The sequence below is a fragment of the Crinia signifera genome, chromosome 12 (assembly GCF_055691185.1).
Source record: "Crinia signifera chromosome 12, ASM5569118v1, whole genome shotgun sequence".
Taxonomy (NCBI): domain Eukaryota; kingdom Metazoa; phylum Chordata; class Amphibia; order Anura; family Myobatrachidae; genus Crinia; species Crinia signifera.
Window position 1 is genome coordinate 20,077,633 of NC_139228.1, and position 17,532 is coordinate 20,095,164.

The 17,532-nt window shown below is 45.7% G+C and overlaps 1 protein-coding gene across 1 annotated transcript in view; it reads left to right on the forward strand.

Moving 5' to 3' along the window:
• TYRO3 (TYRO3 protein tyrosine kinase) overlaps positions 1 to 17,532 on the forward strand; it is a 98,255-nt gene that overhangs the window by 32,032 nt on the left and 48,691 nt on the right. Inside the window, exons 5-6 of the mRNA XM_083167518.1 lie at positions 3,316 to 3,402; positions 15,236 to 15,351. Coding sequence (XP_083023644.1) covers positions 3,316 to 3,402; positions 15,236 to 15,351 — 203 coding nt within the window. The remainder of the gene's footprint in view (positions 1 to 3,315; positions 3,403 to 15,235; positions 15,352 to 17,532) is intronic.

Sequence of the window (17,532 nt, forward strand, 5' to 3'; positions counted from 1 at the left end):
ATGTAACGCGTTCCCTTGCATGGCTCGGCACGGGCCATAAGCTTGTGTCAACCTTTTGGCAGTGGTATGTCTACCTAGTGACTGCACTCCCTATTCCTCATGCGTTAACACTGCAGCAGGGCAATTGGAAACCCATAACTTTATCACATGTTACTTTCCATGCTCTCTTACCCACTTCCCGTATGGGCGTCTTTCCAAACCCTACTACATTTGATACAACTGCATTGCCGCACACTGGCTGAGACTTGTTTCGGGTTGAGCAGTAAATACGCCCGTGGCAAGTGGGTCTGTTCTCATAATGCAGGAATTTGGATGCAGTCCATGGCTCCGCTCTAGAGAGCAGATAGGGCAATAGGTCAGATTGCTGCTGCTGTTTGTGTGTCTCGGTGATTTAACATGCTGCCTTTATGCTGGACACAGAGCAGGCATGGGGGTCGATCCCATTAGCCGTGATTATTCACGAGTGCGATTCATCACGGCACCAAACCCACTTTACGGCGGACGGAATTAGCACAAAATTGCTCGCTGTCCCATAGGGTAGCGGGCAATTCTCGGCAAATTCGGATTGGAATCGGGTGCCATTGCTGGTGTTTAAACGCAGTTGGAATGGCGTCTCGCTCCCTTTGTAATTAATAGGATCTAACCCCCCCCCCCACCCATCATGTATAGTTCATTGCATATCGTTCTGCTGTGATCTGAAGTTAATCATGCAAATGGCAGTGGGCATCGTACAAGATTTTGGTGACTTCTCCTCATTAATTCCCAGAATTCCATTTTGCCATAGCGATCTGTGATGGGTTATTGAAAACAATCGTTATTTGTTATAGCGGTTTCAAGGCCCATGCATGCAGATGTCCAAGAATAGCAGATTCCGCACTTAGAAACATAGACTTTGACGGCAGATAAGAACCACTTGGCCCATCTAGTCTGCCCCTTTTTTAAACATGTTACCTCAAACCATATTTGATCCTTATTTTTTTGTAAGGATATCAATATTCCTATCCCAAGCATGTTTAAATTGTACTACTGTATTGGCCTCTACCACCTCTGATGGGAGGCTATTCCACTTATCTACTACTCATTCTGTGAAGTAATTCTTCCTCAGATTTCCCCTGAATCTTCCTCCCTCTAGTGTCAGTGCATGTCCTCGTGTTCTGCTGCTCCTCTTCCTGTGAAGAATGTCTCCCACCTGTACCTTCCTCCCTCTAGTGTCAGTGCATGTCCTCGTGTTCTGTTGCTCCTCTTCCTGTGAAGAATGTCTCCCACCTGTACCTTCCTCCCTCTAGTGTCAGTGCATGTCCTCGTGTTCTGTTGCTCCTCTTCCTGTGAAGAATGTCTCCCACCTGGACCTTGTTAAAACCCTTGATATATGTGAAAGTTTCTATCATGTCCCCCCTTTCCCTTCTCTGCTCTAAGGTATACATATTAAGGTATTTTAGTCTTTCCTGGTCTGTCACCTTCAGCGAAGTAACCTAAACCAGGCCCTGTGCCTAGTGTTCATTCTAGCACCCGCTATCTTTGAAAACCCATGCAGTTCCTGTTCCCTGCCTGGGGTGTCGCTGTCTGCTGTGGTGTTTCTAGCACAGGTCTGGTTTGCATATCAGTGCTGATATACAGACCACACTGTGCTAGAAGACACCCCAGGCAGGGAAGAGGAACTGCATGGGTTTTCAAAGATGGAGGGTGCTAGAAGGAACACTATATGTCTGAGGAAGTAACTTATAAAACATTGTTTCTGCAATAAGCAACATCATGATGATGCTATTGTCAGTCAGCTTCCCCGTACACTCAGACTGTTCTGTAGAAGATCATATTACGTAATTGTTGATCATAGCTGTAAGCAGTCTCCGCATAAATCATTCAGGGTTATTGATTGCTAATATTCTGGCTGAATAGAAACGTTTCCAGGGAATACGGTAATGCCATACTGGGCGCTATGCCATGAGTACAAAATATGGAAAATTCCTATTTTCGGCTTGGAGAGCCAGAATAATGCACTTACCTTGTATTTTCCGTACATCTTTGTGTTGCAAATAGTAGCGTGGCTTCAGCTGCGCAGTTTGCTCGTCTGGTTGGCTACACTCTATTTTTGACACACTCTATTGTAAATGTTTGTTCAATACAAACTATGGGGGATACATCCCAACCCTAACAAAGGCGAGTACACCTAATGCTGTTGAGTATAGGTCATTGGTACAACCTTACCTAGAGTATTGTGTTCAGTTCTGGAGGCCATATCTCCAGAAGGATATAAATACATTAGAGACTGTACAAAGAAGGGCAACTAAAATGGTGCATGGCCTACATCACGAAACGTAGCAGGAAAGACTAAAAGATCTTAATATGTATACTTTAGAGCAGAGAAGGGAAAGGGGGGACATGATAGAAACTTTCAAATATATCAAGGGTTTTTAACAAGGTACAGGTGGGAGACATTCTTCACAGGAAGAGGAGCAACAGAACACGAGGACATGCACTGAGACTAGAGGGAGGAAGATTCAGGGGAAATGTGAGGAAGAATTACTTCACAGAAAGAGTAGTAGATAAGTGGAATAGCCTCCCATCAGAGGTGGTAGACGCAAATACAGTAGTACAATTTATACATGCTTGGGATAGGCATATTGATATCCTTACAAAAAAATAAGGATCAAATATGGTTTGAGGTAACATGTTTAAATAGGGGCAGACTAGATGGGCCAAGTGGTTCTTATCTGCCGTCAAATTCTATGTTTCTATGTTACAGATGTGTAACTAGGGCTCTTGAGAACTGTCCTACATACAATGGTCCTGAATCTGGTTTATTTTTAAAAGCACACTCATTCTTTAATGGACAAAACCATGCTGCACTGCAGTTGGGGCAGATGTAACGTGCCCTATAGCAAGAGCAGTTTCTCTGTCTGAATATGGCCAGTATGAGCGGGTATTCAATTTCTGTCGATATTTCCATCAGTGGAAATATCGACAGTTTAGTAATCAATTCAGGCCGAGACTCGCCTGCTACCGAATAGCTTCCCTATGGAGAATAGTTTGTATTGTCAGAAACGGCCATGGCTTTTTTTTCGACATAACCGGTCCGTTTTTGCCGATACGTGGATTCTCCCACATTCGACAGTTGGAACATTGCATACCAACTGTGAAGTTGTGGTCAATAGCCGACAAAAAGGGGCGGGATACCGGCTGTCGGGACGTTCCAACAGTCGGTATCCCGAATTGAATTTCCCCCCTGTGGGTCTGAGAAGAGATATGCACAGGTGTCCATACAGGTACTGAATGCCATTGACCGCAATAAAGTCTCCGGTTTCATTTTATTCTCAGGGATCCGTCAAAATACTGTTTTCTCTTGTGAAGCTCACAACTCCAAGGGAGTCTCGTCATCCAGAGCCGCTATTGTTCGTGTCAAAGGTGAGTGTTAATGACGAAAAGTTCAATGATTTCCCAATTTTTTTATAATTTGTAATGGTTTCTTTTGTTCAACGATATAGTCAGAATCTTAAACAAATATTATAAAAGAAATACAAAATGAAGCATGATCAAATAAACTTTACACCATACCTCCCACAGTTATGGGTTACCATTGGTGTCCAGTCCTAAAATACAGCCAGTGAGTCCTTCTAGTGAATTGCACACATGGCCCATTTTGGTCCAGGAATCTCAAACTCCCAGATCCATCTTCTTCATATATATGGTGAGAAGTGTCACATTTGCTAGATCCAGTGCAGTTTAACACTTATATTGATCTACATCGAGTACTAAAACGATGTGAGGAGGATGCACAGGCAGCATCTGCTGATTACAATATGTGGCATGCCTATATTATATGGGTATTGCTGTATCTGCACACAAAATGTTATGTGACCGTGCTTTCCAATAAAACACTGTAGCATTCCATTTCGTTAGCAGATACAGGCGCAGTTGCACACAGAATGTAGGCACGCCAGATATCATTTTAATCAGTAGAGTCTGCTTGTGTGTTGTGTTTAAAAGATGAATTAGATGCTTTTTTTTTTTTTTTAGCAAAGACATAGGTACCCAAAGCTAACAGAGTTGCATGGGACCAGTCAGCTCACTCATGCCAGGCATCTTCATCTGTCTGACATTACCAAATAGTGGTAATAAATCCATTATATGTCGTCTATTTCCCGGGGATACGGTCATTGGGTGACCAGCATATTGGTCGACAAGGTCATTAGGTCGACATAGGGTTTTTCACATTTTTTTTATACCGACAGGCGGTATTTCATGCCCTACCATACACTAGGGCGTGGTAGGAGAAAAAAATAGTGTGCCAAGCGTAGCAAGCCACCGTACCCGAAAAATGGTGACTGTAATGCATGTTGACCTAGACTCATGTCGACCTAATGGTGTCCACCTAATAACTGTCGACTCACATGCTGGTGACCTAATGAGCCACACCCATTTCCCGTAACCTTCATGGACAGGGCAGTTTAATGTCTCAAATTCAAATTGAACCAAATATTGTAACCGTTACTGATTTTGAAGGTCCGACGCACAGTCCAGAGCTTAACACGAATCCAACAAAACAGAAGTTTTCCAATTCCACGTTCCGTGGATGATAGTGAAGCACATAAATGGAATTCTGCATATAGATTACATTATGGAGATGCACAGACAAATCCTTAATTTTAGTCAGTTTTCTTTGTACGTTAGGGCTGAAGAATGAGTAATGTCCCCGGCTGCTAATGACAGGGAGATTCTAAAGAGATGGAATGCGAGTCTGAGAACAGACTATTTCCAGCGCTGCCAGAGCTGTCTCATTGCTATTCATGCCCATGCCCATGCTGCCTGTTTATGGATGAAGACAAAGAGAATCTAGGTCATGGTTGGAGAAAGTTGGTGAGCCACTGGTCTGTGTAACCACAAGCTGATGTACACGTCCCCCAGGCATCCAGCTAACAAAGCCAAAAGTTTGATGTCTCTGCTATATAGGAACACTGACCGCGTTCTGTACTGCAGAAGTATCTAGTAGTGTGTGTACATTGACTGAGTGTAACCTCATCAGCGTTAGCCTTTCATCTACATGAATTAGTGGGACAGGCCTGCGTTCTCGCTTACCGTAGAACCGTATGTACCAAACAATAGGACTATAACGTTTCTTTTAATGTTTGTGCAATTGCTTTCAATTGGCTACATTTCTATCCTGTAGCCCAGGGGTGGGGAACCTCAGGCCCGCTCTGAGTGTCCCTCCCACCTGCCTGGCAGCTTTGCCCGGGAGTCAAGTACAGGGGAATTCTCGCAAGAGGTCGGTAGTTCTCGCGAGATTCCTCTTAATCAACAGCATCTGGACACTGTCAGTCCTATTCAGCGGCAGCCGCCGGAGCGTGGGACGGCTGCAGCAGGACAATTTGTAAGAGACATTTTTACATATGGCCCCCGAAGGCTTTTTTTCCCCCCATACAAATGGCCCTTGGCACAAAAAAGGTTCCCCACCCCTGCTGTAGCCCCACACCCAATCAAAGAGAACAAAGGACCAGTGGGCGCCTTCTGTACGCTAAAACAATTTATTAAACCAAAAAACACACCAAAAAAAGACAGTAAATACAATTACAATAAAAAAACGGTGATATGCATACAACAATTCAATAAAATAATTCTAAAAAGCCATTTCACTGCATTAGTATGAGAGGTATTGATAATTACCAGTTCCTGATTGGATGGAAAAATTGCCAGGTGTGGGCAGGTGTTACAGTCATATTGTTTAATTACTTTAGCTTTTTTTTTTTTTGTATTTTATGAACAATGCAGTATAATTTATGGGTACATTCTGAGCCTGCCAGATTAGTATGGCATATACGTGTGTGTTTATACACACATTTACTGAACACAAAGTTGGGGATCAGGAGCCTTGGGGTTTCAGAGTACTGAGCCAGGGATAAGGAGCCATAGAGGTATCAAGCCAGGGATCAGGAGCCATGGAGGTATCAAGCCCAGGAATCAGGAGCCATGGAGTTGCTGAGTACCAAGCCAGAGATCAGGAACCATGGAGTTGTCGATTACCAAGTCAAGGATCAGGAGCCATGGAGTTGCAGAGTACCAAGCCAGGGATCAGGAGCCAGAGAGTTGCCGAGTACCAAGCCAGGGATCAGGAACCATGGAGTTGCAGAGTACCAAGCCAGGGATCAGGAGCCATAGAGGTATCAAGCCAGGGATCAGGAGCCATGGAGGTATCAAGCCCAGGGATCAGGAGCCATGGAGTTGCCGAGTACCAAGCCAGGGATCAGGAGCCAGAGAGTTGCCGAGTACCAAGCCAGAGATCAGTAACCATGGAGTTGTCGATTACCAAGTCAAGGATCAGGAGCCAGAGAGTTGCCGAGTACCAAGCCAGGGATCAGGAGCCATGGACTTGCCGAGTACCAAGCCAGGGATCAGGAGCCAGAGAGTTGCCGAGTACCGAACCAGGGATAAGAAGTGTGTTCGGCTATTGAATGATTAGATCTGTAAAAGGCTACTTGAAGAAGTAATAAAAATTAGATTACATTTTGTTGAACAAAGTGATTTTCTGATACTTTTAAAATAAACACTTGTATCTCTGATTATTTGTTCTTAATTTTAATTTCAAAGTACTGTGTAAATTTTAGTGACACAAAAAAAAACTCGATGTTCTAAAACTTTTGAGCGATTTTGTGTGTGTCTGTGTGTGTGTGTGTGTTGCATGTATACTATAATACTAGGAAGACCTAGTCCTTTTATATTTATAGAATTTATTCTAATGCCAAAATGTATTGCAGCAATGGTGACCTCCATCATTTCATAGTTTACACAAACAGTCCTAAAATAAAAATAGTATTAATACAAAAATATCCTTTGCCCCTGGACATTTTCTTCTATTAGTGTTGCCGTATATGGATGTGAGTGCTTTTTGTACGCCAGAGTTCCATAAACTGGATGTCCTTGTTTGAGGATAAATCTAAATTTGTCTGAGGTCCTAATTAAATCCCCTCCGCTCAAGCATGGATATCCTTAAAATCTGGACCATAATACCATAGTTTCAAAACTACCATAAGTGATTTAAAAATGGTCAGGGATCGAACCATTAAGCACTCATTACAAGCATTCGATTGCTCGCTGGGCTAGACCAAACAATAGCCAATCAGATTATTAGACCCATCACCGGGCTTGACTACCATGTGCCAATCTCTATACCGTAGTAGAACCTTTTGAATGGTCATCGAACTAGTCCAACAGTCCGTCCATAGAACATTCATGGTGCTGTAACCAGATTATAGCCAAATGGTTTTATTCATCTTTGTGCTACTGCACAATAGTTGATGGGTAGAAACACACAAGTTGTGTGATGCCTTGTCTCCACTCTTATTAGGGTTTACAGTTGTTGGATGTGGTTTAGAAGATCTACAGTTTCTACGTTGGCACTGGATGCTCTAAATGCATTAGCTTGACCAATTAAAAAAAGTTGACCATGGTTAATTTGTTTGCAAAATGTGTTTATTTGGGTTTTAAGGTAGTACAATAAACAGGGGTATACAGGTATATTCTTAACAATGGAATATATATAATAGTATCAGTATAGTATGATAGATTTTCCTTAACAGTAATCTGACATCACATAAGGATTGAATGAGTATAAGAACATACGAAGGTTTAGAATATTGAGAGGTAAGAGGGGTTTGGGATATGGATAATGAGGGGGGAAAAAGGGGGGGGGGGGGGTGGATCCGGCACAGAATACAAAAAAAGGGAAACATTAGGAAGTGATAAGTAATCGGCAAATACCTCTCTAGGAAGTTTGGGGCGGGATGGATGTTATGGTATTAGGGCACTTGTGGCGAGGATGTTGTTAATGCCGTTTTATAGGAGGTAGATTCCTTAAAATCTATCCATGCTGTCCAAGTGTCCCTAAAGGCCTCGTATTCGTTATTAGCGGAGTAGACTATATCTTCCATGTCCATATATGAGTCTAGTCGGCGGAACCAGTCTGAGACTGTTGGGGGGAGTGGGGTGCGCCACCGGACCGGGATAACTGCCTTTGCCGCATTATTTAGGCGACAAAGAATAGATTTCTTATATCTCGAGATTGGGCTTGTTGAGTAATGGAACAACCAAAACAGGGGGTCTGATGGAGCTGGTTCACCCAGAATTTTCCCAGAGATGGCAATAACATTGCGCCAGTAGGCTTGTATGGATGGGCAGCTCCACCAGATGTGTAGGAGGTCTCCTGGACCCGCGGAGCATCGCCAACATTTATTGGGCAAGCCCAGTCCCATCTTGGAGAGTGTGTCAGGGCATCTGTACCATCGCGACAGCAGCTTATATTGCGTCTCAACTACCAGCGTGCTAGGAGAACAGTTTTGTGCTAATTTGAAAATTTTTTCCCAATCAGTTTCTTTGAGATTAACCTTCAGATCTTTGCTCCATCTCGTAGCGAAAGGGGGGAGGTCTTGGCTCTTACTTTTCATTAGGAGACTATAAATCTGGGATACTGGGCGGGGAGGGGGATCTTTCGCCTCACATAGCTGCTCGAAGGGAGTAAGAGTAGTGGGTCTTGGGGTGATGTGGCTCAGGGATGTGAGATAATGGCGTGTTTGAAGGTATTTCCAAAATTCATTCGCAGGTAGTCGCCATTTGTCTTGAAGGTCTGTAAAAGGGGCTATAGACCTCTCGGGCATCATCTGGCCCACTCGGAACAAGCCCCGGTCATACCATGAACGAAAGGTGTTGGGCTCGCAGCCTGGAGGGAAGCGTTTATCAAAAAGAAAAGACATGTAAGGGGAAGTAGGCGAAGAGATGATTGGGGATTTACGAATATTTTTCCAACAGGTCAGAGTCGGGTTTATTGTGGGGTGTGTTGAGCTAGGTAAGTGTAAGAGCCAGGGTGTGACATTGATGGGGGAGGGAAGTGAGTGACTCTCTATTTGAACCCATTGCTTGTTGGTGTGCATTCTAGACCAATCTATTATTCTGTTCAAAAGGCAAGCTTGGTAGTACCCATGAACGTCCGGTAGTCTAATACCCCCAGCGTTTTTTTGTCTTTGTAGCAGGGGGAGTCCCACTCGGGGTCTTTTGTTTCCCCATATAAAATCCCGGAAAAGGGATTGAATCTCCTTAAACCAACTAGGTGGGATCTTTATGGGGAGAGTCTGGAGGAGGTACAGTATTTTCGGAAGTGAGTTCATTTTAAGGATCCCTACTCTGCCGAACCATGAAAAGGGTCTTGATTTCCAGGACTGATGGTCTAAGCGGAGTTTGTGTAAGAGAGGGGTGAAATTGAGGTCGAACAGTTTAGTAAGGTCATTGGATATAGTAACTCCTAGGTATTTGAGGTGGGAGGCATGCCATGTAAAGGGGAATGAGGCTTTAAGATTTGTCACTATGGTCGGAGGGGCAGAGACATTCATGGCCGCCGACTTGGTGAAGTTTATTTTGAAATTAGAGAGGGTGCTGAAACATTGAAATTCGGACATTAGGTTGGGGAGGGATATCATGGGATTCGTGATTGTGGCCAGTAGATCATCAGCGAAGAGGGCTAGCTTGTATTCCTGCCCAGCTATTGCAATCCCGCTAATGTTTTGATTTCCCCTGATCGCTCTGGCCAGGGCTTCAATGCATAGGATGAAAATTAATGGGGATAACGGGCAGCCCTGCCGTGTCCCATTGCCGATAGCGAATGAGCCTGACAGGGAGCCATTAATCCGTACCCTAGCGGAGGGGGAAGTATATAGGGCTAATATTCTTTGTAGACATATTGGACCCAGGCCTAGGTGGTCCAACACCCCTCTCATGAAGCCCCAGTCAATTCTATCGAATGCCTTCTCGGCGTCTGTTGAAAGAAGTATTCCGGGGGTTTTAGTGATCTTGAGATGGTGTATCAGGGAGATTATCTTGGCGGTATTGTCTTTGGCTTCACGACCTGGTACAAAGCCCACTTGGTCGCTGTGGATTATGGCTGGCAAGAGATGTTTTAATCTGTTTGCTAATAGTTTGGCGTAGAGCTTCACGTCGACGTTAAGGAGTGAAATGGGCCGGTAGCTAGGACAGAGGGAGGGATCTTTGCCATCTTTCGGAATAACCGTGATGTGGGCTTCCAGGGATTGGGGGGGGAAAGGGTGAGTGGCGCTTACTGTGTTACAGGCCCGTAGCAATAATGGGAGGAGTCTGTCTTTGAAGGCTTTGTAGTAGGAGATGGTGAAACCATCAGGTCCGGGGCTTTTACCTGAAGGGGTCGTCTTAATCGCCTCGGTTAGCTCCGACTCTGTGAAAGGCCTCTCTAGGTCATTTTTAAGTTCTGTAGTTAGTGTGGGGAAACCAATTTTTGTGAGGTAAGACTTTATATGACATTGTTGTTCTTCTAGTTCCTGGGGGGCCTTTGGGGGGTTTAAGTTGTATAGGGAGGAATAATATGAGCAAAAAGTCGATGCAATGGAGTCAGTATCGTGTAGTGTTTGGTCTTGTGTGTTTTTAATGAAGGGTATGAAGGAATTGGACCGTTGGACTCGAAGTGCCCTAGCTAGCATTTTGCCCGGTTTGTTTCCCCAGCGATAATACCGATTGCGACATTTCCTAAACGCCAGTTTCACTTTGTCTAGTAGTAGTGTATTAAGAGCTGATCTGGCGGAAGTGAGTTCTACAAATGTGGTGGAGGAGAGGGATGCTTTATGTGTGGTTTCTAATACGTGGATCCTCTGGAGAAGGTCATCGATTTTCCGTTGTTTTTGTTTCTTAATGAGTGACCCCAATTGGATACATTTTCCCCTTATAACACACTTGTGTGCTTCCCAGATCATCATATCGGAGACATCGGGAGTGACATTGTTTTCCACGTACGTGTCTAGGGCTTCTTCTAGTTGGGACTTGTGGTGGGGGTCGGAGAGTAAAGATTCGTTGAAGCGCCAGGAACGTTGTCTGGGGGTTATCTCTAAAGACATGTCCATACAGATAGGGGCATGGTCGGACCAGGTTATGGAGCCTATATTAGAGTCTCGGATCAGATGGAGGTAGTTATGGTCTAGGAGAAAATAGTCTAACCTGGAATAGATTTTATGAGGGGTGGAGTAGTAAGTATAATCTCTCTCGGTAGGATGGTTAATCCTCCAAACATCCGATAATTGGTGAGTGTGGAACAAGCGCTTGACCTCTCTGGTTCGGGAGGTAGGGGGAGAGCTTGGGGACGGCGTTACATCCTGGAGGGGGTCTAGGGCCCAGTTGAAATCTCCTCCTATCACCAAGATCCCCTGCTTAAGTAATTCAACCTTGTCTAAAGTCTTTTGGAGGAAGGCCGGTTGACCCTGGTTGGGCGCGTAAATATTGACTATTGTGAGTTTTGTGTTATATACCGAGCATGTTAGTAGCAAGCATCGGCCCTCTTCTAATATGTGAATGTGTACATCAGATAATGGAACATGTCGGGCAAACAAAATGGCCACCCCTTTGGATTTTGAGTGCGGATAGTTGCAGTAATATGTGGTAGGGAAGTAGTGATTACTTAGTCGAGGGGTTGGGTCTGCTTGGCGGAAGTGGGTTTCCTGGACTAGTACTACATCCGCCCTTTCTTTATGGAAGGAATGGAGAGCCTGCGTCCTTTTTTCTGGGACATTTAAACCCCTAGCATTAATGGATAGAATACGTAGAGAGGAGGTCATTTGGAGATTATAGGTTGAGAAGTGAGTGGAAAATGGCCGGGTCGGATAGGGGAGAAGGGCGGGGCTGTTGAGGAAATTGGTAATAGGAGGGGGTAAAGGGTCACATCAATTGGGTGTAAAGCATACATTAGTGTGCAAAACATTGTGTAGCATAACCATAGACATCTGACATGTGCATCAAAAACGTAACCGCATCCGGACAATGAAAGTGCCATAGTGGCAGCCATGTCACGGAAGGAAAAACAGTTAAAAGATAAACAAAGAAAAAAAAAATTCTTACAACTGGCGGTGGGGGGAACTAGGGGGCCGTGCCCCCACAATACCAACTGAGGTGTTCTAGAATAAGACTGTAGAAGAGAAAACATATATTGGTTCTCTAGTTGAATTATTAAAAAAAAGAAAACAGACCTAGTATTCAACGTTAGGGGCATAAAAAACTTGAAGAAAAAGGCAATGGGAAAAGCATTATTTGGCAATATAATAATGTGTAAACATCAAAGCTTCGTTAGTAAGCAGGGTGATAGTTCAGCAGATAATGTTACCACTCGCTGTCTTGTCAGGTAGGATCTTGCGAGCGGGGGGAGGGGATTCCTCTTGATCTCTTTGAGGTGCTAGCTTGTTGCCACTTCTCTCTTTTGGAGTTGTGAGGGGGGGGGACGTTTGGTAGGTGAAAGGCCTGCCAGTCGGGCAGGGAGATCTCGTCCAGTCCCAAGTTAGAGCAGAAATCTCGGAGGTCGGCTGGAGAGCGTAGATTGAATTGACGGCCGGCAGAGGAGACCTGTAGAGAGAAGGGGAAACCCCACTTGTATTTGTAATTTGATTTGCGAAGAGCATCTGTAAGTGGCTTTAGCAATCTTCTTTGTTGGAGTGTGCGCCATGAGAGATCTTGAAATATCTGGACACGCGTTCCATTGAATTCGATGGCCTCTAAATCACGTACTTTCCGTAAAAGTTCTTCTTTCTGGGAATAGTAGTGGAGGCGACATATCACATCTCTAGGTTGTTCAGATGCTTGTCCCTTAGGTTTAAGGGCTCTGTGTGCGCGGTCAAATTCAATGGAGGTCTCAGGGCTGAGCCCTAGGATTTCGCCAAACATTTTGTTGAGGGCATCAATTATGCCTGATGGCTGTACAGACTCTGGTAGTCCTCTCACCCGTACATTATTTCTACGGCCTCGATTGTCCAGATCTTCCAGCCTCTCCTGTAGGGTCCTCAGGTCTGCCGCCTGTTGAGAAAGGGTCTCCGTAATAGAGGTGAGGTGGTCGGAGTCGCGTTCGCGTTCCTCCTCTAGGGATTCGACTCTCGTCCCCAGGAGGCTGACATCAGTTTGCACGGTGGCAATTTGGGATTGGAATGAGTCCTGGAGGCGTGTTTCAAGTGCCTGTAAATCTTGTTTGGAGGGAAGTGTTCGGACATGTGAGAGGACTTCTCCGATTTCACTTCTCAGTTGTGTCATTTGAGATTGGAGATCCATCGTGGTTGGGGAAGGGGGTGTCTCGTGTGCGTTGGCTTCAGTATCTTCTTTCGGGGGGGGAGAGGAGTGGTCTGTGGTTTGGGATGTAGAGAGAAAGGATCGAAGTGTCGGTTGTGAATTGGTAGACTTGGAACGAGAGACTGTACCCTGCGTGCTCTTCCTGCTTTTGCCCATCAGACGTTTGCGTGATTACTAAGTTAGGTCATCTGCTCAATTAGAACCAAAGGACAGTTAGTAAGTGGAGGTCACATTCCCCTAAACGTGTGCCTGGGCTAGTGGTTCATCTCAGGGGGACGGTTCACATGTTGTAGCGGGCGTGACAGAGACGCACTGCTATTGGACAGCGGTTCGGTCCTAGTGTTTATCGCTGTAGTACTCTCTAGGCGGTAGTTAGATATTTTCTGCTATTGGGTATGGAGTTAAATGTTGTAGTTATTTAATTGAGCCACTAGATGTCGCTCCAGACTCAGTTATCCTTAGAGCTGGTCAATGTTGTAGATTTTAATTCTCAAGTCTGAACAGAGCAGGACACCGCTTCTGTATGTTGTAAAGCAAGAAAGTGTGCTCTGGCCGGAAACTTGTGCGCTCCAGTAACATGGAGGGGTTGGGGGAAATAAGTAGCAGTTCGCTATGGTAGTATTCTGCCCTGAGGAACCTGATACCTTCCCAAAGGGTTTAAATATGGTGGATGGTAGTTATAGCCTGGGGCAGCAGCCACTAGATTCAGGTCCCCTTTTCAGGCAGCCCTTCTATCTCTTTAGGGGGGTGTTATATATAATTCAGGAGCCCCTTAACACATGTAGTGGGGCAGCTGTGTCGTTTCTACAGCTATGCCCCAACAAAGATGGCCGCCGGCACTGTATGGAGGGACTGTGTAAGGTATGCGGGCAACGTAGGAGAGGTTAGGCCGCCTCGGTCACCACACAGGGGGGTGCCCGGGGTGTGTGTGGTCCCTGACCCGAGGGAAAGTTATATGGTCCCCTCCGGCGGGCTCCCGTCTCGGCGCCCGACTCCCGGGTCACCCAAGATGGCCGCCGTGTGAGGGGGATAGGACAGGGGAGACGGACTTCCCCGCACTTCGCGGAGGTACAGCCTGCAGATAGAGGCAGCGGCGGGGGAGAGAGGGGAGAGCGGTGCACTTGCCTCCCTGATTCTGGCGGTCCTGCGAAGCTGGGACGTCGTTGGTGGCCGTCGGGTCGTCACGGAGCTCAGGCGCCGGGTTCTTCCTTACTTGAGGCCGCGGCTTGATGTGTAGTGAGGGCCGCAACCCGCAGGAGGGGATTTCTCCCCCCCCCGGCTCCGCAGCTCGGCTCACCACAGGGTAGGTGTTTCACCCTGGCTTGGCAACTGTGGCTATCTGTGTTAGGGGGGTCTGGAGGTAGTAGAAAGCCCCGTAATAGGTAGGTAGGGTGCTGGAGCTCTCTGATGTGTGTCGTCCACCATGCCCGGCCAGGCCACGCCCCGACCATGGTTAATTTGACAGGTAGAAAAGGTTAACATGACAATGTCCGACAAACAAATGGTAAACACTTTTTAAAAAAAAAAATTTTTTGGGGGGGGGGTTCAAATGTGTGATTGATAGGATGAACCACCATCAGTAGAAGCGTATACTCGGCAGGCTCCCTTTGGCAAGGTGGCTCGCTGCGCCCTGCACAGGATATTGTTCCCAGTTGTGGTCCACATAGTAAGTCCAAGCAAATGTTGGGAATGCATGAAACAAAACAAAAAGTTGTGTTGACCGTGGTCATGCCGATTTTAAACATGTTGACCTTTTGTTCCTGTGAACCTACTAAATGTTGACCATATGATGCCAACCTGTTCACTGGAGCTCTATGAGCCAGATACTACAATTGTTCTGTGCCACAAAAGGGTTAACTAATGATGCATCCCCCCTGACAACATTGCGCACCTCCCGTAGATATTTCGGAATCTCTGCACGCCAATGCACAGCTTTAGCTTGCGGAAAGTGGCCCTTCTCCGTGAAGGCCCTATTGCTGACCACCCAAGAGTTCTAGTGCAAGTTGAAGGCGTTGTGTGCGTTCTGCTTTGTGAAGCTGAGGCGCACGTGTTTGTACAAGGTTCAGAACATCGCTGTCAGCTAATATTACCTCAGGTGGCAGAGTTAATATTTGTGTATTCCTTGTTACAGGACTGCCGCATCCACCACACAACTTGAACCTGACTAAAGTGACGAGCACCACCGCAACGGTGACCTGGACCCCAGGGTTCGACAACTATTCTCCGATCCTGTTTTGCACGATGCAGGTATGTAATAATTATATAAGACTGCACTTGTTTACAGCTCGGTGAGGCCGTAGAACAAAAGCTGAACAAGAATGCCATTCTGCTGAGCCGCACCCAAAACCTGAGGTGTTTTATATGGGTCATGAATGTACATTTCCAGACTTACCCCGGCTCTACCCTGTAGCTGTATTTCCTGTTCTCTTACGCAAAATGCTCCAATCAATATGATACATCTGCAGCTGTATTGGCTTAAACAAAATGGAGAGGGGCGAGTTAGTTTAATTGCTCCTAGGGTTCGATTCAGACCGGTCCGTTCTAGGGTTTGATTCAGTCCTGTTAGTTGAGAATAGATGTTTTGGTATGGGTATGCGCACTGTCGCTAGTGCGCGTGTGCAGGCCCCGGCTAAGTTTCTCTTCACGGAGGTGCTCGCAGCCTGCGTGACAGGCAGGGGGGCGTTTGCTGGGGTCTGCACAGCGTTTCATGGGCGTGCCCCTGCCTGGGCGGGGTGGGCGGATGACATCACATGTCCGCACCCGGCCCCAATTTGCAGAAGACTGACCATCTAAAAAGTAAGTCCTGGCTTACTTTTATCTGCAAACAGAGGAAAAATCGTTCGATGTAAGCAACCATTAAATGATTTCTCCTCTGTGCAGGCACATGTGAGTGGATATGTTTGTGTACACAGCTGCCCGCAGCGTAGGGAGGGGGGTGGCGTGCATTCGATGGGGCAGCAATAAACAACTCGCTAGGCAACGCATATATGAAGCCTAGCGAGCAGGTGTGAATCGGGAGGAGCAGACCTCTGGAGGGGGGGGGGGGGGGTATTGATTCCGCAGTCATTTTCTAGTGTTGCGCTAATTGAGTTAAACTATGTGAAATGTTTAAGCCAAGTGCACCACAAATAACGATTACCTCAGAACGTAGAAACAAAAACTTGCTTTAGTAGTTGCTGAAGTACAGTTTTCCCGCCAAACCCAAGGCGACCTCAAAAGCTTAAAAAAATACAGTAGTCCCAGCCAATAAGGGTCAAACCTCTTCTCACGGAGGTGTTACAATAAATGTTCATGATTTGGGGAAGGTTATATTTTGTGGAACCTGACATTCAGTTATGAATAATTAATTATTTATTCTAGCAATGCTAAATACAATTATTTAGTCAAGCATGCTGGCCATTTGTGCAACAGCTTGACCCTACATGCTGTTCAATTGGAAGGTGTCCTTAATGATATTTAACACCTCTCTCTCCGCTCTGCACAAGATCTGCGTCTCTCATCCACACTCATTACTTGCTCCCACTTACACTTGCAGGATTTTTGTCGGGCAGCACCCACCCTATAGCATGCCCTTCCACGCACACTAAGACTCTCCTTCAGCCTCCAAACTTTCAAGCGTTCCCTGAAAACTCACCTCTTCAGGCAGCTTATCATATTCAGGACCCCCACACAACCTCCAGTAGCATTTATATCTAATTGCATGCCATCAGGACTGTTTTGTAATCTGGTGGGACTGCCATGCTATGGAATCCTATCCTTTTGTATACCTCCTATTGGGCAGGATGTATTAAAATACATCGCTGCCCATCTCGATGCCAGCGCATATGTACTAACATATGCGGCTGGCATCGCGGTGACGGAGACCCCCAGCGATACCTGTACTGTGGTGTGCGAGGGGTCTCCGTCACCTCCCTACCGCCTGCTTCTCTCCTTACGCTGGTGACAGTACTTCCCGCCCTATAGATTGTAAGCTTGCAAGCAGGTCCCTCCTACCTCTGTCAGTTTGTTTCTACCCAGTTTGTTTTATCACTGTTGTTTCCAGTTGTAAAGCGCAACGGAATATGCTGCCGCTATATAAGAACGGTAAATAAATAAACAAACATTGTCTTTTGAGCAAAAACTGCCTTTCATTACTCAGCATGAACTATATAAACACATACGGTAAATGATTTATCACAATGGCACAGAATCTAGTCCTTGTCTTCATTCTCAACAGAGTATACCTGCATAACGCACAATTAAGCCAATTTAATAGGTTTGCTTACAGGTTGAGTGCTCATCCTTGGCTGAACTATATATTACTATTAATATTTATATGAATATATAATGGATTTTCTCTTTCCTGCTATTCTGTATATGTATTCCTAAAAAAAACAAGGTGTATTTTGTATGCGCTAGACACAGAGTACAGACACACAGAGTGTCCTG